Genomic DNA, 24,750 nt, shown 5'->3' with positions numbered 1-24,750 from the left:
TAAGTGCACCTGCGTGAAAAGTTTTAGCTCCTGCGGAACGTGAAAGGAGCTAAAACTTTTCACGCAGGTGCGCTTAACGAGGGTAACTTGGAAAACATATTGGAACGCGGCCCCTCGAGGACTGGAGGTCGACACCCCTGGTTTAAGTGAAAAGTGCCACACCCGCCCTCACCCCCACTTTCTGATTGGCTGTTTGATCTGTGACGTCACACGGACGCTCCATTAGGTACACCGCCATTATATCTAATAATGGAATGCACATCACTAGCGGCTTCATACTTATACAATATACTGTTGTCTAAAAACATTGCTAAATAAATTAGTAACTACAAAGTTGAAAACTGCAGCATTTAAGTACAATAGCAACTTGACGTTTATGTTCTTTTTGGTAGAACTAGACATTAATATTTTACCCAAACATCCCACCCAATTGATATTTGTGATGAAAGAAGAGAGACGGTTACAATGAATATGCTTTATTTTTCTTATTTTAAAAAAAAAAATTACTGTCTAGAAATCCAGTTATACGAGAAACAACTGTGGGAATATTTGTAGTGGAATGCCTGCTGAATAATAATAATGACAATCATCACCATCATATTTATTTATATACTTGGTGTCAACTACTTCAGCCTATTAAAGCTTCCAACCAAAGGAAAATGATCCAGTACAATAATTGAGACTTCTAAATGTAATTCAGAGCCAGAACGAGTGAAGGTAAAAGCATCATCGTGTCTTGTACCATGAGGATATGAAGCACAGCAACAAAACAAAAACAAGTGGTTGGATCATCTCTGGTTAGCTTTTGGAGCAAAAATCCTCAGCCGTTTATGTTCTTATTTAGTGTCTAAGGCACTTTCAAAGAAACATACGCTGAATCTTTGTCATTGTACACAAAGGAGATGACGTGCACTTTATATGAGATGAAGGAAAGCTGGTTGAGCATTTATTCAATTTCCTTGAGATGAAGTCTCCATCAGATAAAGTTTTGTTTGCATTATTGTTGCAATCATATTTGGGACATATTGACTTGTGTTTACAGTTTAAACCACCCTAACCACCAGTTTAAGGTCCATGTACTACTACGCTCTTTGTCCTCACTAGCAACTAGTAGGTCAACTACAAGTTACTAGTGACTAAATACAAAATAGGATGTGACATTTCTCCACAACAGGACAATTTCGACACTGTAGTGGAGATTTTTTTTTCATTCAACTAGAGCACTGAATGGTCTGGGGAATGGAGGACAAACTGGAAATGAAGGATATGGAATAAATGTTCAACCAACTTTCCTCAGACTAAATATGTTTTTTTTTTCTTCCAGTCTTTTTTGTATGAGTTGAAGGTAGCAAAAAGAAGAAAAATGTGCGTGACGTGTTCTTCCACTTTAACGTCACTGTGCAGCTCTTAGCAGTCCGTTCCGTCGCCATGTGGTGCCATGTCCAGTGTCTTTTCATCACAGTGTTGTCATCCACTTTGAATTCAGTTCCTTGGAGATTGGCTTTTTCTGTTTCGACATATTTGAGAAGTTTGATGGATGTGATGGACACTGGAGTATAAAAGGCAGCGTGTCCGTTTGCCTCTTGTGGACTCGGTGCCTCGCTTCTAAGGAAAGAGGGAGGAAGTGTTGCTTGGCCCTGGGCTTACAGATTACAGATACAGCGGTACCATGACTTAAAAGTTTGAACCGTTACTTGACCACCCGATAACTCAAGTTGCTCATATCTTAAGGAAAATAGCACTATACAGAATTGTACAGTTAGAACATTATAAAATAGAATGTGAAGAAATTTGACTGAATACTGCCACAAAAAAATATATAAACTGAAACAAAAAAAAAAACTTTCATGGTATAATTTCTATCTCCTTCAGTATATTTTTATCAATTTTCTTTTTAGCGATAAAACAAAATTGTGATGTCCTGTTTAGTTGGCTGTCCTTGAAAGCTACTAATAGCCCTGGAGTTGCGCAACAATTTCTTTGTGTTCATGTGACTTTAGCAACTTAATACAGTTTGTGTAAAGTGCTAGTGCACGTATTTGTTTGTGCTAGCATGTTATTGAAGGGTGTGTACTATTAATACTCTCTATTTTAAGTTCTTTGCCACCGCCTCTATACACAATTACAACTTCTATTTCTGGAATGGGTGAGCATCAATTACATATCTTTGCTCAGTTGTTAACTGTGGAAAAACCCGGGTCACTTGTATGTCAAGGTACCGCTGTGGTGTGGTACTGGCGAGAACATGTGCCGCATCGTTTTAAGTCCGGGTCGGTGCGTGAGCATAATGTGTTCACTCCACATTGCCGATGTCGTTGAAGTCGCTGGTGCGACTATCGGCGTCGTCGTCGGAGCGGTCCGCGGAGGCGCCGTCCACGTTCAGGTTGTGGTGACCCGAGCGGCCGGAGGACGAGAAGCTGACGGGACCGCCTCGCCTGAGTGCAATAAAAGAAAATGCCCAACTTCCAGGATGAACAAATTGCGTGGGCACGGAGTGCAACATTTTACCTGAGTCTGCTCTTGAGGCTGCTGATCTCACGACTGAGACCTTCGCTGGCCTCGCTGGCGTCATCCAGCTCCCTCTGCAGCTTCCTGCGAGACGCGTTGGCCTTGGTGGCCTCCTCCTCCGCTTCCTCCAGCTGACGTTTCAGTTGTTTCATACGTGAGTTGCCTTTCTCCATCTGGACCGCCACAGTCACGTTGAATAGAGAGAAGAGGACCAGAGCAAATAAAGGACTTCAACACTCAATACAGGAAAATCGACTTTTTTCAGGGAATCGGATGCCATCGATTTTTGCACTATTAATGTGGCAATGAAGGACAAAGAGAAAAAGTGAAGCGGCTCACCTGTTCCTTGTACTGGTCAGCATGACGCCGCTCGTCCTCCACCTGCATCATCACCTCCTTCAGCTTCTTCTCCGTGCGTCGGACTATCTTGTTGGCCGCTGCTCTCTCTCTGAAGAGGAACCATTTGATGGTTTACTTCAGGCGGTGCCTTTTGAGAACATTAGCACCTACTTTGCTTCTTGTTCCAGCTGCTCCTCCAGCTGGAGGATTTTGGCTTCCAGTGCCGTGATGGAAGCTTTGAACTTGGACTTGACCGAGCCTTCCAGTTCTGCTAGCTTGGCCTTCAGCTCCTGCGTGGGACAAACGGGGTTTTTACTCGTGAGGCCTGCCCGTGTTCAAGGCCGTCTGCGGACATTGGTAGGACCTTGTTCTGACGCTCCATCTGTTGCCGAGCGTTCTCGCTCTTTTGGGAGGCGCCGCGCTCTGCGGCCAGCTCTGTGCTGAGACTCTCCACCTGGAGAAATTGTATACTTATTTAAGTATAAATGCTAACTTGCCTAAATATAATCAACCTTTCAGACAAATGTCTGCATACCTGCAGAGTGCTCTTTCTAAAGCGCTCGTTAAGCAGCTCCGTGTTGCCCTGCTCCTCCTCGAGTTCCTCCTCCAGCTGGGCAATTTGAGCTTCCAGTCTCCTCTTCTCATCCAGCAGCAAGGACCTGACAAAAGCACCGACGTCAACAAACTCCGCTTTTGTCAACACTTCCAAAAGAGACGGACGGGCGCAGACTAACTTTCCGGAAGTGCTGTTGGAGATTTCATCGGCCAGTTCGTCCCGCTCCTGTTCGGCGTGCCGGCGGGCTCTCTCGGAGGCTGCGTGATCCTAGGACACGTGATTTGAAAGAAATGATGACTATGTTCCTGGTACCTGACCATTGCCTTTACAGTTGCTCACTCACCTCTTGTAGTTGTAAAATTTCAGCTTCGAGACTTTTGAGTTTCTTCTCGTTCTCTTTGGACTGCGTGAAGATCTCGTCCCTGGAGGCCCGCGCCTCCTCCAGCTCCCTCTGATAGTCTTTCATCTGAGTCTGATGATAAAAAAAAAAAAAAAAGGATGAACACTCTACGGTGAGGACCGAGATGGCGAAATGAACTTGAACTTGTGTGGACCTGTAGTTTCTTCAGTTGCTTCATGGCCTCATCCCTGGCTTTGTTGGCGGCTTCTATTTGTCCCTCCAGCTCGCTTAGATCCATCTCCAGCTTCTTCTTGGAGGCCACGGCGAGCGTCCTCTGCTTCCTCTCGTCTTCCAACTCTGCCTCCATTTCGCGCACCTGCTCACATCGCGGCACGTCTCGGTTCAGCTCATATCTTGGTCTTAGGACAAATGTCAACGTTATAAAGAGCAACCTGTTTGACCAGCGCCCTCTTCTTCTCGTCGCCTTGCTCATCCCTGGCCAGCAAGTCTCGATCAAATTGGGCTTTCATGGCCTGCATGTTGACCTCGAGACGCAATTTGGCGTCCTCGGTGGCCTGTAGCTCGTCCTCCAGCTCTTCCAGCTGAGTCCGCATCTCCTCCACCTGTTGCTCCAGTGTACGCTTGGACTTCTCTAGCTCGTGGACCTGTGAGGAGCAGCACTTTTCAGAGCACGTTTCAGTGCCCTACTCTTATGGATCAGTGGTGTCACTTACATTCTTCCCCACATCATCCTTTGAGCTCATCAGGTCTTCCATTTCTGCACGGAGCTGCTTGTTGAACCTCTCCAGCTCCTCCTTGGCCTCCAGAGCTTCCTCCAGAGCTCTGGCCATGGACAAGGCCTTGGTCTCTTTCTCCCTGGCCTCGGCCTCCGCGCGGTCACGCTCCTCGGCGTAGCGGGCCGAAACGGTCTTCTCCTCAGCTAGCATCTGTCGCATGCAAGCGAGACACGGCCGTCATATTCAGAGGCTTTGACTAATTCAAAATTCCAAAGCGAACCTGGTCAAATTTCTTCTGCTTCTTCTCCAGGTTGGAGACTATCTGCCTTTGGTGGTCCAGGTCCACCACCAGGTCATCTAGCTCCTGCTGCAGTCTGTTTTTGGTCTTCTCCATCTTGTCCATGGCCATGGCTTTCTCCTCCAGACGCTGGCTGGTCAACTCTACATCTTTCTGGAGTTTTCTTTTCACCTCTTCCAGACATTCCATGGCTCCCACATCCTCCTCCAGCTTCTTCTTGGTCTCAAGCAGCTACAGGGAGTGAAAAATATCCTGATGTTCACATGATGGAAAAGTTCTCTTTGCATCTAAGCACCACCACCTCATACCTGAGCTTGAACCGTCTGCAGCTGTTTCTCCAAGTTGCGTCGGGCTTCCTCTTCCTCCTCCTGCTGCTCCTGCAAAGTGTTCTTCTCGTCCTCCAGCTGACGCACCCGGCTGCCCAGGTTCAGCTTCTGACGAGTCTCCTCCTGTAGTAACTCCTGCAGCCACAAAAACACGCCGTTTGGGGATTGCACTGAGCAAAGATTTGTGTGCAGTTTGACGTTGCGGTATTTCATACGTGTGCATCCTGCAACTGGCTTCCCAAGTTGTCAACATCCTTGGTCAGTTTGATGCCCTTCTTCTCCGTCTCCTCCAGCAAGGTTGACACATTGTCCAGTTCCAACTAGATGAGGACATAAAATGACGTCAACAAAATAAATCGAGCGGCAGTTGGGTATGAACGTATTATTGTTGAAGTCTACCTGGAGTTTGTGGGAACGGTCGGCCATCTCCCCCTTGGCTTTCTCCATCTCTGTGGTTCTGGCCGTAAACTCCTGCATCACGGACTCCAGCTTCTTCCGCTTGTGTTCGGACTCTGTCTTGGTCTGCTGCAGAATCTTCACCTCGCAGACTAACTCTTTGTTGTCGTTTTCCAGACACTGCTTGTTCTTTTCCAAATTGGACTTGAACTGCAGAAAAGTGATGGAATTTTGAACCGTGTTCTGACCGGGTCGACTTGACCACTGATGAAGACTCACCCTCTTTGCCTGATCCAGTTGCTCAGACAGTTCCTCCAGCGCAATAGCGTGCCTCTGCCTCATTTCTTGGATCTGGGCCTCATGGTTTTTGCCCTCCTCATCAATCGCTTTCTTCAGCTCAGCTACTTCTTGCTCTCGCTTGGTCCTTGTGTCACAATGAAAGAAATTGTACATTAGAAAGAGAGATGGGGTTTTTTTTTGCTTACATCCACGCACCTGAGTTCCTGCTGGGCGGCAGTAGTGTCCAACGTGTCTTCCAACTCGGTCTTAAGTGCTTCAAGCTCCTCGCTGAGATCCCTCTTCAGTTTTTCCGCTTTACTTCTGCACATTTTCTCAGACTCCAGGTCCTCCTGGAGCTCAGCCAGTTGGGCCTGCAACTCCCGGATCTGCTTGAGGGCATTGTTCTTCTGCGCTATCTCCTCGTCAGTCCTGAAAGAAGTGCAAGGAAAGACGCCTTACTATAAACAGTCTTTTAAAAAAAAAAAAAAAAAAAAAAAAAAAAAAAAGCCTTACTGATCATTAAAAAAAAAAAAAAAAAACTTGAAGTTAGCAGTAGCAAAAACCGTACAGACCGCACCTTGGGTTATCTGTACCATTGGACCCCGAGTGTGTGTGTGTGTGTACGTGTTATTCAGTGTGACCTGGCTGATAAAGAGCAGCATGTGCTCAGTTGACAGGCTCAGTCTTATCTCACCACTGTCTTTGTTGTCATGTCTATTTGAGGTATTGCTTGTGGCTCCGTCCTCTGCAAGTGTGGTTGCCATGGAGATGGATTACACACAGGCAGGGAAGAGGATAAGTGTGGTCATACAACATGGAAAGTCATCAAACAGCGAGGTGTGCCACATGTTTGACCTGCTGCTGTAAATCCAATTTAGGGGTGTGTTTTTGGGTTAGTCTTATCGGTTGACCACATGAAGAAGAAAAAAGTAAAGCGCAATGTTCGGCCAAGAACCAAACAAGAGCAGTTGCAATCTAACCTGGCCAAAGATGCCTGGAGCTCCTCTTCTTTTTTGGCCAACTGGATCTTCAATTCCTCAATCTGCAACTGCAGCTCGGCAATCTGGTCTTGCAGGTCTGTCGTCTCGGCGTCCAGCTTGCGTTTTGCCTTCTCCAGCTCTTGACGGGTTTTCTCCTCCTTCTTCAGGCGCTCTGCAGTAATACAAACATTGATCATGTGATACACGGAATGTAGTTTTTTTTTAATGAAAAAACTAAAAACATATTGAGCAAACTGATCATGCGTGTGAGCGGGCTCTCGTACCCTCCAGATCCACCATCATCATTTCTTGCTTGTTCTTGAGCTTGCCAAGGTTCTTTGCTTTCTCCTCCTCCTCTGTTAGCATGGCGGTAGCTTCGTTGATCCGGTCCTCCAGCAGCTTCTTCTCCTGTCAGATACAAAAACAAAGCATTATTTGGACTGGGCCTTTTTTAATTTGACTAATTTCATATTAACATTTTTTATGAGAATGCAAGTTTAGATGATTCATAAGTTGTCTCCAGCACCGCTCACCTTGTGGAACTTGGTATTTTGATCCTCGAGCTGCACAATGTCTTCTTCTAATTTCTTGATCTTTGCCTCGGCTGTCACTTTGTCGAGCTGAAGCTTCTGCCGAGCGGCTTCCTCCTCATCGAGCTGCTCCTCGAGGTCCTGCGCAAAAGACCAAATAGAGAGATGAGATGATTTCAACGCTGATCCTTCAAACAAAAAAAAAAAAAAAAAAAAAAAAAAAAAAAGACAAACCTGAATGTGCGACTGCATCTTTTTCTTTTCATTCTGCAGACTTTGGTTCCTCTCCTCTTCCTCCTCCACGCGAGATTCCAAGTCATGGAGGATCTCCTCGAGCTCTTGTTTCCTGGAGGCCAGACGAGCTCTCATCTCTTCGGCCTCTGCAAAGAGCTCCGTTTCGGCCTGGAGCTGCTCTGCTAAAATGCTCTTCTCCTCCGCGAGCTGCTCAGGGGAAATTTGTTGAATTTAATGCTATTTAGAAGAAGAAAAAAAGAAAAAAGCTTTTGTTTAAAGCAGACATGTCAACCTGTTGATGTTTCCTCTCCATCTCCACAAGCTCATTCTCCACCATCTGCTGTCTCTCCTTCACCTTGACCAGCTCCTCATCTTTGGCTTGCATCTCTTCCTCTTGCCTTGTGACTTGCAAAAGAGGCTTCACCTGACAGGATAAAAGAAGTTGGTGTAAATGTAGTGTTCCCATGTAGCAAAAAAAATCAGGTGTGGCTTTTCTCACCTTAGTAAAAAGTCTCCACCACTGCCAGTGTCGCAGCTTCAGGTAAGCCGCACAGTTTCTCTGGAGAACCTTCAAGGCACTTAGCTGTTGCTGTTTCTTAGAAAAGGACCTATGAAGCGGGGACAAGTTAGATGTATTCATGCTGCTACCTAGCGAGGATAATCTTTAAAAAAAAAAAAATCACTTCGACTCACTTGCGTGCCAGGTATCCACGACACACAGACTGGAAGTAAATGATGATGTCAGTGATCTTCAGATCCCGCTCCTCCTCCAAGTGAGCCAGTACGCCAGTTCGAAAGAAGATCTTGCTCTGCCCGATGCGAAACAGGTTGGGGTCCAACTCAAGTGCTTGAATCTGGGGAAAGAAATATTGTCACGGTCCAATAACTAACCATTACAGCTAGTAAACCCGCATTACCATTCTCTCACAAGCTTGTTTCCCATCCATGAAGCCCTTGGGGATCGCGTTGGGAGTGAGGATTTCATATCTGTCAGCAGAAGAGAACACAAGTCAACTAATGATGACATCACCGGGGTAGTGTGAGAACAATAACAAAAAATAACACCTCTGTCTGAACTCCTGGAAGACAATACGGTTGGGGAAGCCCTGTCTGCAGATACGGATGCCCTCAAGGACGCCATTGCACCTCAACTGGTCCAGAACTAGGTGAGGCTCCAGTTTGCCAGCCTGGAAGAGGGAAGAGTGAGACGGCGACAACAATCTCCAATCGCCGATCTGTATTTAAAGTATGCATTTACTCGTTTTTCGTGGTTGGGGATGATACAGCGGACAAAGTTGGGGTTGGTGTTTCTGAGCGTGGCCATGAGCTTGGTGAGCGACTCCTTGTAGAGCTGCCCCACCGTCCTAAACATGCCTTTCTTGGTTTTGTAGGTGGCGCCAAACGCCGTCTCGTTCATGCCCGCCACCTGGTCCAGACCCACTATACGATCCACTGGTGGGCGGAGACGGACGGGGAGAACCGGGTTAGAACCGAGTCATTTGACAAAGTGAAAGGACCAACGGTGTCTGATGTGGTGATGGAGTTACAACAAGGCCCGATGGAGACGGATGAGAGGAAGACTGCAAATGACCGGAAGATAGCAGCAGGCACACAAACTGGCTGACTTGTGCACTATTTCTTAACATTCACTTGTAGCTTGAAACTATACATTGAATAATAAATTGCATATCAATGAACACATTGATTCAGGGCTAAAAAAAATAAAATAAATTAATTAATTTAAAAAATTTGAGTCATAAATTACATGTCAATGAACACATTAATTCAAGGCTAAAAACATTCATATAGCTTAAAAAAAATAAAAATAAAATAAAAATTAAAAATAAACATATTGTGGCTCTATTAATATATATATAATTCTTTGTCCATGTGAAGTACAGTATTAGAACTCGTTCCCAAAAAGCATTCCTTTAAACTTAGAATAACAAAAAATTCAGGCCAAGAAGGCATTAGTAGTGTTTTGCCTCCAACACATGACTACAGATATCACCTGTCTAGTCTATTTACAGTCTGCAAAGTCGACATGGCAGACAAACTGTAAAGTAGTAACCTAACATTGGGTGAATTACGGTCACAAGACTTTAATGAGTGGCAGACTGTAGCAACGCAACGAGTGGCGGCTGTGTGAACCCTCCAACACTCAGCTCATGGCCAACACAAACACCACAAGCGGCATCTGGTTCCAATTGGCCGCTACGAAGGGGAAAGGCGGGGAAATCGATGTCGTTAAACCTCAGCGCAGACCTTCATTCAACTCATTTCGCGTTATCTCACGACAGAAGCGGGGACACATCCTAACACCACACCCAAAAGCTTGTTTAAGAATATATAACAATCACGAGACCCAGATCAGCACACATAGAGCACTAGTACAACTAAAGGCAGCTAGATTAAGGCTTGGTGCTACTGCTTATGGCCAAGACATGGAGCCATGCAGCCTGGAAGCAAATGGCGACACTGTCTGAAGCAATGACACATAGATCCATCAGATCTGGGCTAAAATGTGCTGGCAGGCCCTTTTGTTTGTCATTTGAGCATGTTGGGATCAAAATGTCACGACTATTTTGGCCCAGGTCTGCTATGACGCTACTATTCACCTGCTGGCTCATCCAGACTAGTGACAGTGTCATAGAATGAAGCCCTTTGAATTGTCTGAATCTCTATAAACACAGACAGAGAGGGGAGGAGGCTTGTTAAAGAAGTTGTCCGGGCAGAGCCAGCCGTTAGGTCAAACGCTTCTTTAGGTGAATTGTTACGACAGCTAGTGAAACGACTCACCGTCTTTCCACAACTCGGCCACAAATTTGTCAGTGGATTGATGCAGAAGTGTGGCCACGTTGTCATTGAGGGGGTCCATGTTCTTCATTAACCACTCGTCGGCTTTGTAGTCCACCTGAGGAAGGACACCATACAAGATGAAATAAAAGATGTCGAGTTATTTAAAAAAATCCTTCAGGGAATTCAAATTGATGTACAAAGATTTCAGATGGCCGTCGTAGAGAGATCAACTCTTCAGTTCACACCAGATCATTTGTTGTGCGCACACCTAATATTAAACATTTGGCGATGTGTCTCTGCTCTTCAACATTCTTTCCACCCACCGCACAAAAATTGCAAATCTTTGCGGTTTTCAATGATAGTTGTGCAAGACGGTCGCTATAATGCTAAGCAGATGTCCTCCTCGGCAGGTCTCGCTCTGCAGTGTTGTGTAACGCCACCCCAATTTCTACCACAGGAGAAGCTAATATCGGATCAGTTGTTTCTTTCCACTTGTAGATGATTGCGGAGTTGGAGAAATACTGCGCGGTATCACTTAAGCAAGGCTAGTCTGTAACAATTATTGATTAAAATGTCACAATGGATGTAGTGAACGTACCCTTCCAGCATAGTGGATGATACAGAAGTCGGCTTTGTCTTTGAGCTGCCGCGGTTTCTGGAACTTGGTGTGTGTTCCTTGTTCCTGGATCAGCTTGTCCACAAAGGTCTTGTCTGTGGCCTTGGGGAACCAGCACTCCTCATCCAGCAGAGCTAACACCCCCGGAGGGTTTGCCTAGAGGAACAGAAAGAAAACAAGCGCTCACGATAAAATCCTTGACATGACCATTTTATTTCACTACCGACCGGCCTCTCAATGAGGTCGATGCAGGGCTGCAGGTCGAGGCCGAAGTCGATGAAGCTCCACTCGATTCCCTCCCGCTGGTATTCTTCTTGCTCAAGGATGAACATGGTGTGGTTGAAGAGCTGCTGCAGCTTCTCATTGGTGTAGTTGATGCACAGTTGCTCAAAGGAGTTCAGCTGTTACGAAAGAGGGAGAAAACATTAGAAATTCCCCAACCTGTAATTGCTCAAAGCACTATTGGGATAATGTCTTTAGGAGTCAAACCTGGAAGATCTCAAAACCGGCAATGTCCAGGATCCCGATGAAGGAGGCCCCCTGTCTTTTGGTCCTGTCCAGCGCTTTGTTAATGCGATGGACCAGCCAGCGAAAGAGACGCTCATACGTGGCTTTGGCCAAGGCCTCCACAGCAAAGTCAGCCTGGCGCAAGGACCAGAGTGTTCACAAATATTCTTCAAATATGGTATTATGATTATGTGTATTGTTAGTAGTGTAATAATAAAGAAAGCAGTGTGGGAGTAGATCAACAGAAGACCGACCTGCTCTTTGGTTTGGGCTTTCTGGACATAGTCTCTTCCCACTTTGATCCTTGGAGAGAGGATGGCTCTGGTAAATTCCATGACACTCATTCCCAACAGGTGAGACAGCTTCTGAGCGGCTAGAAAATTGGAATCAGTTGGATCAATCCAGTGCAGTACTTTTCATACTTTTATACAAATATATATAATAACATTTCCAAAACGGATGAAAACTAAGACTTCGACCTTGGAGTTTTTCCTGAAATTGTATGACAGATTACACCAGTTGCCTAAAACATAATGGAACAGTCTGGAGCTCGTGGAAAAAAAGAAAAGAAAAGAAGAAGCTGTCCAGCCTCTTCTAGAAATAGTCCCATTCTAGTCAATAACAGTCTGAACTGGATTGAATGCAGATATGAAACCAGTGTATGAAACCTTTGATATTTGTTTAATTTTTACCTGTATTATCAGGCATGGAGGCCTGGTCGGTGTTCCTTTCCTTCTTAAAGATAATGTTCCCAAATTGAAGAACCGAGGACACCACTTTCAACATGGCTAGGAAAATGAGAAAGCAGGAGAAATAAACAAAACAGAGAAAATATGCTTTACATTAATGACGCGACTATAGTTGCTAAAAGAACTTAGCATTTCAGACAGTATTTTAAAATCCACCCATTTTCAATGTGGCTTGTCTTTATTGGGGTCACGTGTGACCTGCGAGGCGCTGCCCAATCTGTCGCATCAATGGAAACATACCCACAATCTCCTCGTGAGAGAAGCTCATTATGTGCATGGCCTCCATAGTCTCCTGAAAATTGTCTTTATCCTGCTGGCCTGGGATTGGGAGGTTGCCATTAGACAGGAACCGGTAGTTGTTGAATCCCTCCAAAAGCAGATCAGCTACAGAGGTAGGAATACAATTATGAACCATAAAATATATATATATATACATAAAAAGAGGAGCATCCATGTTGCATACACACATTTGAGGTGTTCTCCGGCTCCTGCCAACAGCTGGTAAAAAATATGGAAGGTGCGTTCATCTTTGGCTTGGCGGATAGCTCTGGATTTCTCCAATAAATCTGACAGACAATAAATAGGTCAAGGAAATGTTCTTTAAATATTTGACATTTAATTTCCCCCTAACAAAGTCAATAAAAAAAAAAAAAAAAAGATACATGTTTCAATGTTGGCCCCAACAATATATCCGGTGACGTCAAAGTTGATGCGGATGAATTTCCCCTGCAATAGAAAATAAATGCTTCAGGAAAACGAGGTGATGACATACTGTTGACATTTACAATAGACTTTTAAAAGATAAGAATGAACGCATCTTGCACTTACAAAACGCGACGAGTTGTCGTTTTTCACCGTCTTCGCGTTCCCAAATGATTCCAGGATAGGGTTGGCTTGTAAGAGCTGACGTTCCAGTTCACCCTGTGAGGAAAAAAAGCAAGAAGTGTTACAGCCATCCTTTGACAACATGTATAAATAAGAAAGTAATTGTGCAATTAAAAAAAAAAAGGAAAAAAAAAAAAAGATCCATGCAGACAGAAAGCAACATCTGGCGATCTGTGTTTCATACAGACAAGACAGACAACTGACAATGGGTTAAGTAGACAAAATAAAGATGGATAGATTATGACAGCAGTAAGAAGAAAAGGGACAGAAATTATTGATAAACAAACGCCAAGTCACACACACATCACGTCTATTCAGATTTGACATTCTGCATACAAAAAAATGCAAGCTAATGAGACTGAATTGAAAATAACCCAGAATACAATTTAAAATAATTGTTTAAAAAACAAAACTAATATTTATAAAATTAACAGTAAAACATTATTTATGATTATTGTAATTTTTGGTCGGTAAAATTATATTTCTTGCTTATTTCTCAAACAAATTTTGTTACAAAATATAAAGGTTGAAAAAACAACACAGTTTTCAATATTTAACAATTAGTCAAGGTAATTCAACTCGGCACATTATTTTTAAAAATGTAAAAACTTCTAATAGTGACTACTTGTACTGTGTCGCTTTGCACATAAATGCAATTTTTGTTGTCACTGAGCATAAAAATGCTGGGTGGGGGGAGTTTGGCCTTTTTAAAAGAATTTTTTGTTCTTATGAGATTTCAACTCGCGTGCAGCAAATATGAGATAATTGGCAAGAGGCTATCTTGGGAAATGTTTTTTCTGGACACAAAAGTGAATTATTCCATGAGCAGGCAGTCAAACTGGACACATTTGAGAAGCAAAATAAATAAATATACTATTTATGCAGCTGTTTAAACATCTGGACCATTTACTGTTTCCATCTAAAGCCACACGGTGAGCTAAATCCTAACCAGAGAATCAAAAAATGCTGAGGGAAAGGCTTTTTTTTTCTTTTTTTTCTGGGGAATATTTTTGCCAAATTTCAAGAATAGCTACAGAAGCTCAAAAGGGGGGGGGGGCCATGTTTTCCACAAAAGTGGGATCAGCGCTGAAGCATGTGATGTCAGACTTGGAACGCAAGTTCATGCTTTTTAATTGAGTCTTTGAGCAGCAAATTGGGAATGTGAATTGCAAACCACAAATGTTTGTTTTTTTTCCCTTCTTTGGCTCACAAAGAAAAAGACCCAAAAATACAAGCCGATTATAAAGCCCAGAGGGGGTCCACATTAGCTGACCCACATTTCTGATGCAATGAGAGTTAGTGGTGTGTCTGACTCTGGCCAGCCGCCTCAAGTGACTCCGATTGTTGCGCAGCTGTTACTGCGAGTCTTTCTGAAGGCCTTTAATTATTCCATCGTTTTGGCCATTGCGCTGCCTTAGCTACAAGTTTGTGTCTCCCCGCAACACAGGCATTTTTGGCGGGCGGTGTAGAAGGCCGGACAGATTGAGAAGAGTCAAAGAGGATCAGTCAAACTGCACCACTAAATCTTTTCAGTTCAGGATGTGCACTCAGTGGTGAAACATCTGCTGTGTAGGTCACACACACACAAAAAAAATGTTGACTTATCTAAAGAGCACATAAAAGGTCACTCCTTGGAATCAGTACAAAGTACTTCAATCGGGTCAAGGCCAAGTTGATGTGGGGAAGTCATCTGAAAACAAAGGCGCTTAAGCCATTTTCTGACTTCAAGTTCTGAGGGAGTCCTCAGTTTTATTTTTACTTCCCTTTTTTCTCATTCTTAGTTTTCCTTGGTGTCCAAAGCGCACACAAGAATAAGGTATGGGAAAATGGCATTTTAATTCATTTCAATGGGCAAAGATGATTGTATTTAAGTGAGTTGGCGTCGCATATAAGTCTCCCAAAATTTAGTGAAAATTCCAAGAAGGCCTCCAATTTGTTGAGCTTTGAGCAGAGGAAAAAATCTAAATTTCAACACGTTTGCCAATGTAATATGAATATGTTCGAATAAAACGCGGCAAGATGTGTTGCTGTCGTGCACATGTCAAAACCTTATGAAAGTCTGAAAGCATTGAGAGTCTTTCAAAGTGTGGATGGAAGCAAAGTAAGTAGAGCCCCGCCCCCTTTGTATTGCAAGTAAAGCCAGTCAGGTGAAAAGCTACTTTCTACTCACATAAAAGAGGACTCCACTCTGTAGGACATGAGGGGGATTCAAGTGTTATTATAACAAGTCAATCATGACATCAATGCAATTGTTTGAGACGCCGCCGACAATAACAGACATTCTTATTGGTCTGTCTTCTCTAAACTCAATGTTGCTATTGTTTTTGACGCTTGGGTAAATGTTTGGACACTTGGACAATGAATCAATCAAATACTTATGTGTGTATATAACTTTACATAATGGCACATTTACATAGACAACGTATATGTTTGTGAAAGACAATCATGGAGGTTTACAAGGACATGCCATCTTACAGAAAAAAAGTACTTACAACTGCATTATGTGTCTGACAATAAAAAACAAAGTAAGCACGGTCAATTTTATGTTGTCAAAAATTGTGTTCAATATTTGTTTGGATTTTGTAATTTTCGACTAAGTGTTATTAACCAAACATTTGTGAATGATTGATGAAGCGTAGAATGAAAAATAGACTTGCCTGGAGCTTCATGGGTTTGGGAGATTCTGGCTGTTTGTTACAAAGGAACAAATTGCAAAGTGTTACTCGATATGCAACTTATTGTCAGCCAACCCCAGCACGGCGGCCATTTTTTTTATTTTTTTTATGCGGACATGGATACGTCAGTTAAACTGATCAGTTTCTTTGACGGAAACTAATGTTGAGATAATACTCACAGGAATGTTGTGGTCTTTCCTTCCTTTGTGGGAGGAGGCAACATGTGCCAGGTACTGGATGACCTTCTTTGTGTTCTCTGTTTTGCCAGCTCCAGACTCACCACTGGGAAAGACAAAAGAACATCAAGCTTTGCGAAAAGTGCCCCGGAATGAACTACAAATCCATCCCATCTTTGTCTCTGTCGTAAAAAAAAAAAACATCAGTAGAGAAGAGACAGCTGTAGACAATTGCAGACACTAAACTGCTCTCAGGAAAACACAAACGGCTGCTCAGGACCGGCATGCAGCTTAGCTTAGCTTGGCAAATTATGGTTTTGTAAATGTCGAGCTTGCTTTTTGCAGCTCCCTCTGTGGTGTTGCGAACAAAAAAAAAAACCCTCCAAAGACCGAAAGACAAAATCCTTAAAGTCTTGTAGCACTTGCGATTTAAAGCACGTCTGGGGTTTTACCCAAAGTACAAATTTGCACATGCCAAGAATGCACAAAATAGTGTTGGACTCTTACGGGTGAGTGAGTGTGGCTCAATGTAAATATGAGTAAAGCGCAGGTAATGGTGGAGGGATTTATATCAATCCATCACACATTGAAGGTTAAAGTGCTAGGTGACATTCCACGTTATCACGTCTTTTTACTCCAAAAATAATCTTTAATATGAGTAGGTACATGCAACCTTAAACATGTTGCGTCAAATAAATACCCAAATGTAAAATAAAAATGATTATACTTTATTATCCGATGCAAAATGTTGCACTACAAATGTTAGCGAGAAAAAAAAAAAATCACAGTTGGTAAAAGAGCAACTACAGTTTTGGTATTTGCGGCCAATGTAAAAATGGAAGTACAAAATAAGACGCTGACCTCCGGAGAGCTAGGCTGTGGGCACGATTGGCGTCTTGATAAGTTTGGAATTTTTTCCATTCCTGTCATCGGCACACTCTTGTGAGTCGAAAAACCAGATGTGACAAAAATGTCAAAAATGTTTTCCTTACAAGTAGCAACCGTCTGGTCAGCGTCACAAGGACTTGGAGCAACACTCTTGACCTTGCGACGTTGGCTGCTTTACTCAGAGCCACTTAATTATACGCCTGTTGCTTTCAAATCCATCCAATGTGTAATTGTAATTCCGCAACATATATTGTAGTCTGTAGACTCACGTGCACAGAATGGACTGGTCCTCTCGATCTGTGGGGAAACAAAAAAGAAAAGAGAAAGACAACAATAAGTCACAGATTGTTGGAAGCAAAAGAATCGTGGCATTGATTTATCTTCATGGGGAATCTTTTGAAAAACACTTTGAGCAACTGTTTTGTGTATGTCAACATAAGTGGAGTTACTGACAGGTGAAGTGCTGACTATGTGGAAAGTGGAAGAAAAAAAAAAAGGATCTGAATGAGGACACAGCTGGAGGATTCATCAGGGGCAATCTGGATTTCCTGGCATTGACCCCGCGGGAACTTCCTGCAGTTAAATTCTGTGACATGGGGGCGTGGCCACACACAAACACATCTTTGGCCTTTTCCACATTGTCAGTTAGCAAGAAAATAGATCTCTGTAAATCTTAAAGAAAATAGTGGATCTTTAAAAAATAAAATAAAATTTAAATGGAGAAAATGTCTGTTCAGTACTAATGGCAATGACGGAAAATGGAGGTTCAGGTAGTATCATACTTAATCCGAAAAGGACATATGGGAAACATAAGTAGATAGATTTTGAGAATGGAGTCTAAGCCTGATATAAAGCAAAGTGAACCGTTTCAACAAGCCTCTTTATTGGTGTTGCTATCTGAAGCAACACGCCAACACCGCTCACATAGCTCCTGTTTATCAGTCCAAATCCAGGCACGGTGAAAAAATAGAATCCTCTCTCTTCCCTTCCATATGTAAACATCTGCACCAGCACAAGACCGCAGACAATCTGGGTATCCTTGCAAAAGAGGAAATAAAACAAACATCCATTCAGAATGTTCCGATAATCTTACTTGATAGGCATAAGAGGAGCGTGTGGCTGCACATGACTAGAGGAGGTTGTGACAGTTTCACATGACTCTGCCAGTGTTGACATTACTCCATTTTCAAGCCAAGAGTAACAGAAGGTAGAAACGGAGAAAGTTTTCAATGCAGGATATAATTTGGACAATTTTACTGAATTATGAGTACAGTTAAAAGTGTTGAAAAAAAAAAAAAGAGCTTAACCTAATTTTCTATGGCTGGAAATTAAGGCATCAAATTGCAGCGATACTTCCAAACGTAAAAAGAAATAAAACATATCAAACTTTAACACTATAACATAACTGCTGCTTGTTTCGTAATGTTTATTAAATACGTGTGTGCAGTAAGTTCGACTGAAAGTTTAAATGTCATGAACCAAATTATTGCCATACGCATTCCACATATCAGGCAACACTTTCTGGTGGAAAGAACTGACCGGGCCACGGATATCTAGTGTTGCGAAAGTTAGAGTGGTGAATCGATTATAACAATTTATTTAAAGAGCAAAATGACAAAGAGCCCCGGTGTCAGTAGAGGTCGGGTTGATGTGTGTCAGCTGCACTTTTAAAAATGGAAACATATGCCGTAAAGATCCTCAATGTTTGCTTTCCGATGTGGAACATTTCTGAGCCGGCTATGGAATCAAATCTAGAGACACTCCCCCAGTAATATTTCTAATTTTCAAGAAAAGGCTCTCTACTTTATAAATATATCAGTTCTATAACAAATCATATTTGACAGGCAGAAAGGTAGCCAAGAAGTGACTGGAGAAGAGAATACGGAAAAAAAGATGTGATGGATGAGTTGAACATGAAGACGTATTTTGGTTCTACTGGTCCAATGCTTCCTTGCCACTCTCAGCAGACTTGACAGCAAAAGTGCCAAAAATAAAGAAGCACGGAAGAACTAACATAAATTAAAAATTGGACATCTTTACCTTATTGTAAATAACTTCATTGTCAGTATTTAAATGCGATTGGACCTCTTGCACCAGGTCTATGAGGTACATCTAAGTCAATATAAAGCGAGTGGTACTTGCAAATTCCAGAAAACAGCAGGGGGGGGGCTCAAATGAGTATTGTTGCGTTGCCCTTCGCCTTTGAGGGAAATAACTTCACTAGTAAGCAATGTTACCATGATGTACATCTGAAGTTCGACAATAATTATCCATACAGGAGTAACACTACTATAGCTACTAAAAAAGCAAGGTACCTTTTAGCAATGTGTTGAATCTCAGAATCGTGTGTGGGATCGTGTAGCGAAGGTTTTAGGTTCTTGCTTCAAAGGGTCATGACTGTGCTAGAATTGCTACCAGGTGGAGGCAAAGCCTTCTCTTTGTGTATTATAAACATTCCCAAGCGTTTGATCCGACATTCTTGGCTGTGTAAATCACTTCACACTCGCTATCTAATCTAAAATGGAGGTTGATAAACATCAACTTCAGGTTCAGAGTCGAGGTGGTGCTGCCCCATCTCGGGAGCCTTCATGGGGTGCTGGGACTGCTGACGTGACATTTCTCATCATGCTTTTTATTATTCATAAAACACTTTTAGCACGCATAATGACTCAGAGTATAGCGATATCATATCAGCAGTAAACAAGGACACTGATCAACAACAGATGTTCATTAAGTTTACTAGTCTGCGTATTTGTGTTAGCTAACACCCCGTTAAACAAGGCATCAGAGTGTTGCTTGGCGATGCAGAGGTCATTATCGGATGCCTGCGAGACTCAGACACCCGTTAGCCAAGAACAGGATCCCGTCGTTTGCTAGCAGCTCCAAATGTTATGCCTTGTTGCCAGTCACTCTGCGATCTAAACAATCGTACAAATCTGATTCAACGACTTCTGCGCGTTCTCTGACAAGCCGAGGATGCCAATCGAAGATGGCAACAAATTTGACAGATTTCAGTCTTTCAGTCCATCTTCATCAACTTGTGTTTTACTGTCCAACTGGATGATCGCTGATATTAATCAGGTTGTTGAGATGCTCGGGGCCGCCGACCCGAGCAGCTGGCACCCGCTAATCTCCAACCTACAAACCTCTTTTTCAAAGCACGACGCCATTAATGGGGAAGAGTTGGAATGGTGCTGCGTTCGAGGGGTTCCTCCCATTTGTGTCTCTTGCGTTTGAAGATTGCCAAGACACATGCTTGTTGAAAAATCGGGTATTAAGATCTGAGCCTGGAAGAAACATTTGTGACATCACTAATGATATGAAATCCTAATCCAAGATTCCGCAGACACAAGTAAGATGAAGAAAGCGGAAGCTTCCGGAGCACAAACGCGAGCTTCATTGGTAAAAATGCTTGTTTGGTTTTACATTCAATATGCTGACGTAATGCCGCCACAATTGCTGCAACTTCCGACATTGTCGAGCAGCTGAAGAGCAGTTTTGGAGGCGGAGGAGACACCCCAGCTGTCTTATTCGTTCAATACATTACTACAACTGCTGGTTATCAGTGAATCATTTTTTTTTTTTATCTCCATACAAACGAGCACCGAGTTTGACTGAGTTTGCCATTCGTAATTTTAAAGAAGAGGCAAAAAGTATGAAAATAGATGATGCTGTGTTGTTTTGCGAAGGCTGAAAGGAGTGACAAGGGCTGTCCGGTTTGTCACCACCCTCAGTCGGAGGGCATCTCCGTGGCACAAAGGTCTTATTGTCGAGCACAATGGGGTCACCCTCTGTGTTCTTGATGGTCGGAGCCCAGTTGCTCACTGTTCACTCAGAAAGTTGGGAGCTTTGCCAACAAGGATGCTTGGAGATGCAATTCAGTGCAAAGGAGTTCGGTCACGAGTTTTGGGCTGAATCGATAAAGCCTCTTTTTAAAGGTGCTTAGAATGACCATGAAAAATAAGATCGATTAGCCCTAACCACTTGAAAGCACCGCGCAAGATGATAAACAATTTACAAAGGCTGAGCGGTTAACACACAAAAGGAAGCTTGCTGTCTCTGAACGATACAGCCGCCAAAATGAAAACCAGCAATCGTTAATCATGACAAAGTCTTGAGGCTGAACCATCCGTTCCTCATGAAACCAATGAACTCATCTTTGCACAATGACCGTGACATCATCTGAAGTTACGATCACATCCAAAGCGGGGGATGTCAAATATCGGGAGCGGATGGTGTTTTGGATTCAAAACGTATTGTACAATGGAGAGCAGCCGACTTACCTTGCAGCATGCATCTGTAAGCAGACTCTGAGATGGCGTAGATGTGAGGGGGCATCTCGTGCCTCTTTTTGCCCCGGTACATTTCCACGATGTTCTCAGAGTAGATGGGGAGGTTTTTGTACGGATTTATGACCACGCAGAAGAGACCAGAATATGTCTATTAAAACAAGAAACAAAGACAATCTGAATGCAATTGCGGAGATCAGCTCATTTTGGCGATTGCTTTTATGTTAACTCATTCACCGCTGTTGACGGCTATAGACGTCAAATATCTATTTTAAGTTGGCTGGCAGTGAATCAGTTAACATCTGCTGCTATAAAGTCAAATCAAGAGTTAAATCCATTGTTCAGATATGCGTCATGCAATGTAAGCAGACCAAAAAATATCATGCTAATATTCAAAACCATCTACTGGGATCGACTAACTTGTTTGTAATATTGTGTGCCACACTAACCCCCTCATGGACCCCCTACAGTGGGCACAGAGCCAGACAGACGGATCACTGCCACCAACCCAGCATGGGCCGCGAGCAGTGGGGAGACGGGAATGACTCAGCTGGCTGCCCTTGACAGTGGAGCCCAGGGGGTATTTGTGGGATTAGCAGGCCTGAGGGCAAAGGCTTGGCTGCCCAGACACTAGTCAGTAAAGTATCCATTTTTTTTATTCATGATGGTGAAATGAGCATTCCTGCCGTGGCTCCATTCAAACATAACTAGATGTCAAAATGACTCACGTAAATGAGGCCCGAATAATAGCGATCCTTGAGGTTGTGTAGTACGGAGGCTTCGTTGAGGCAGGTGAGCTCTGCCATGTCTTCCACCTTGCTGAACTTGGGCGGGTTCATCTTCTGGATGTCGTCTTTGTTGACCGACGCCTTTTTCCCGTTCTCCGCCAGCTCCACGATGACTTCGTCGCCGCGCTCCTCGCGCACGCTGGCCGCCTCGAAGCCGTGGCGCTCCGAAGGGATCCATACCAGCCTCTTGGCCGTCCAGTCGGCCTGAGATGCCGGGTTGTAGACCACAGCGCGGTCCACAAAAAGGTACCGCTCCGGGTCGTCCTGCCCGCTCCTCTGCGACATTGCCGGCAGCTACCAGAAGCAGAACTCCCTCGCTTGGCCACCTGCAGCAGAACACAAAATAGGTTATTTAAGTTTTGTGGAGTTTATTCGGGCTACAAAAATGAACCAACAGCCCTGAGGGGGAAAGTTCCAAGTCACATGCTCTCATTAAAGAGTTTTAATATTTATTTCTGAAGAAATGACACAAATGCATTGCTTCTCCTTCACAAAGTATCTCTCATCCATATTTAAGTCTGCGTGGATGTATTGATGCCCACACAGACATCGAAAACCTTCCACCTCCATCCCTGCACATAACCAGCCCACATGCACATTTGAAATCATCACCCATGGAAACCTCCACTGCAGTGTAAAAATAATTGGAGATTAAGGCTGCAAGTAACAATTATTTTAAGAACCCATTAATCAGTCAATTATTTTTTTCAATTAACCGGATTAAAAAAAAAAAATCTAATAATAATTTAACCTAGCGTTATAGTACGTGCCAAGGAGTCCTCAAGGACCATACGAATAGCCTGCAGCCCTGCTAATGCTCACCATAGCTTACTAGTGACGGGACATTGTGATTTTCTATAAATGTAAAATGTAGTTTCAGTAACTGATCTTTTTTTAAAACCACCAGTGTTATTTTATAACTATAATGTTGACACATTTCACACTAAAAGATCATTAATTTTTAAATTTCGTTGTACATGTGTGACAATGACAATGAAGATCTATTCTTAATCACTAAGGATAATCTTTTAGATACATCAGATAATCTGACCTTTGCTGACTTCTTGGGAGGAAAACTGCTCAAATTTGCCCTGTTTTCTTTTTTTTTTTTGTTGTATCCAAATTTAGCAGAATATCTTGCTATTGTTAGCTTTAAGGAGTCAAACAGAAGAGTTACTTAATATATTCGCCATTCGATTGTGGAAAAGGGCTCAGTATATATGATGCAATCGGACTGCTTTGATGAGGAAGAACCTCTGCGGGCAAGCAAGGCTGCTTGTCATGTGGGACAAGATTTACTGACGAACACTGGGAGATGTTGAACCCACAAGCAGGTCCCATGCTTGAACCCAGCTGGCGCCTGTGGGACACGAATGTGGGTCAGGTCACAGAATAATAGTGGGGAGGGGGTTCAGTGTGGCTGCACTGCATCTCCTTAGCACTACTTTGTATGTCCCGCGGCAACACCAAAAATAAAACTAAGAGGTAATTGTGTTGATGTGTGCCTTTAAGGGGTGTGGCCTAGTTGGTGACATCATGAGTCAGACTCAGTGGGACAGTTAATTTCTTTAAATTGGTTTAGGATTACACAAATAAATGTACAGAACATTGTAGAGGAATAGAATGCAAAGAGGAAAAAATTACATTTTAATTACCAACTCAACATATTTCACTACTGCTTAGCAATCATCTGGATCAGAATGCCTCTTTTTTTTTTTTTTTTTTTTTTACACAATGTGAGGGTAACAATTTCCGTTATTTGCAGGATAGTCGATTGTATTTGTAAAATACAGCTTGCTAATTTTCATTTGCAGTGCTCCAAAAGCTGAACCAACGTCACGACCAAACTTGTGACTTTTTTTTCCCGGACTTGTTAACGAATCTCATCATGGGTGTGGGCGGCTCAAGAGACGTCTGGGTGGAGATAAAATAAAACGCAAGGCGGATAATGACCGAACCGCTGCAAACTCTCGCTGCAAACAAACAAATGACTTAATTCTATATAACTTAATGGAAGGAAAGATTACTCTAAACCATATTGTTTAAATATAGCGACGCCGGCTAGCATGATAGGTCCTCCATCATTGAAAAGTCACAGCACAATAATCCGCTAGCCACACTGAACGTACAGCGCTGCTAGCCACGCGAGAAAACGATGAAAAAAGACATTTGGGGCTATCGTGTAACACGTACCACACGCAGCAGGTGAAAAAAAATCCTCCTGTGGAGTTTACCAGTATCCGCGTGGAAGTACAATGCGAGCTAAAAGAATCCCTTCTTTTTTTATTGCCCGCTCTCTCATCCGTGGTACTCCACCAGCCGGTGTGCGCGCGCCTCTCAACCGAACACTGGCCCGCCCCAAAGGAGGCTAGACATTGGGAACGCCCACAACGCAAATCCACAACGTGATTGGCTCACAGAAGTGTAAAACTTGACTGTGATTGGATGGAAGCAATTTCTATCTCCGCAAACAGCAGCACTGCGGTGGATGCTCCTGCCGTTAACAGCTTACCGCATCCTCGTGCTGCTGAATGCTGCAGTCTTTTTTAATTGTATATTTTATTTTTAGCCTTTTTTATAGATAACTTTTTGATATAGGCTGCTATGGAACGCGCACGGGCTGTATTGGTCTTTTATGTTATTTCACTTGATGGTCTATTCAGCCTTAAACCCATCAGAGGTTTTAGTGATAAATGTTCAAATGGCGCTCTCTAGTGGGTAACAAGGATATTGCATGTAGTAGTGAAGGAGAGACAGAAAGGAAAGAAAGGGGAAGTTATTCCATAACAGTGGTAAAAATGCAGACGGGCTTGCTTCCAGACACATTTTCATTTGGTTGTTTAATTTTATACTTG

At 43.2% G+C, this 24,750-nt stretch overlaps 1 protein-coding gene across 4 annotated transcripts; it reads right to left on the bottom strand.

The window, feature by feature from the left end:
* Window positions 1-460: 460 nt before the first annotated feature.
* On the bottom strand, window positions 461-24,232 carry LOC119129223 (myosin-10). 4 transcript variants are annotated; one of them, XM_037262348.1, is made up of 44 exons: window positions 24,089-24,232; window positions 21,836-22,221; window positions 21,102-21,258; window positions 17,088-17,115; window positions 15,934-16,036; window positions 15,737-15,766; window positions 15,572-15,586; window positions 13,023-13,115; window positions 12,857-12,920; window positions 12,662-12,760; window positions 12,435-12,578; window positions 12,138-12,233; window positions 11,700-11,818; window positions 11,428-11,580; window positions 11,166-11,339; window positions 10,921-11,094; window positions 10,323-10,437; window positions 8,782-8,975; window positions 8,589-8,710; window positions 8,441-8,510; window positions 8,217-8,377; window positions 8,023-8,131; window positions 7,816-7,947; window positions 7,524-7,730; window positions 7,293-7,430; window positions 7,044-7,167; window positions 6,760-6,931; window positions 5,996-6,208; window positions 5,780-5,924; window positions 5,504-5,710; window positions 5,320-5,424; window positions 5,087-5,239; window positions 4,761-5,009; window positions 4,478-4,690; window positions 4,196-4,408; window positions 3,958-4,119; window positions 3,747-3,875; window positions 3,582-3,670; window positions 3,383-3,506; window positions 3,212-3,301; window positions 3,019-3,137; window positions 2,848-2,956; window positions 2,509-2,681; window positions 461-2,435 (listed from the first exon to the last, which is right to left on the bottom strand). In XM_037262348.1, the coding sequence occupies exons 2-44, from the start codon at window positions 22,178-22,180 to the stop codon at window positions 2,294-2,296; spliced, it is 5,973 nt and encodes a 1,990-aa protein (XP_037118243.1). In that variant the 5' UTR covers window positions 22,181-22,221; window positions 24,089-24,232; the 3' UTR covers window positions 461-2,293. The 4 variants fall into 4 exon arrangements, with proteins under 4 accessions (XP_037118243.1, XP_037118233.1, XP_037118252.1 ...); XM_037262338.1 differs by lacking the exon at window positions 15,572-15,586 and adding an exon at window positions 15,250-15,267; XM_037262357.1 differs by lacking the exon at window positions 15,572-15,586.
* Between the last annotated feature and the right edge of the window lie 518 nt (window positions 24,233-24,750).

This window comes from Syngnathus acus, chromosome 1 (genome assembly GCF_901709675.1).
Source record: "Syngnathus acus chromosome 1, fSynAcu1.2, whole genome shotgun sequence".
Classification (NCBI taxonomy): domain Eukaryota; kingdom Metazoa; phylum Chordata; class Actinopteri; order Syngnathiformes; family Syngnathidae; genus Syngnathus; species Syngnathus acus.
The sequence above is the reverse complement of the archived record's forward strand: the minus strand, read 5'-3'. Positions and strand labels throughout refer to the sequence as shown.

Bases quoted from the DNA above. Each gene is read 5' to 3' on its own strand.
- LOC119129223 (XM_037262367.1), bottom strand. From the start codon at position 22,180: ATGTCGCAGAGGAGCGGGCAGGACGACCCGGAGCGGTACCTTTTTGTG. The intron at 16,037-17,087 runs GTGAGTCTACAG...TGTCTTTCCCAG, and splicing joins GACCAGTCCATTCTGTGCAC to TGGTGAGTCTGGAGCTGGCA. The intron at 4,409-4,477 runs GTAAGTGACACC...TGCTCCTCACAG, and splicing joins AGGATGATGTGGGGAAGAAT to GTCCACGAGCTAGAGAAGTC.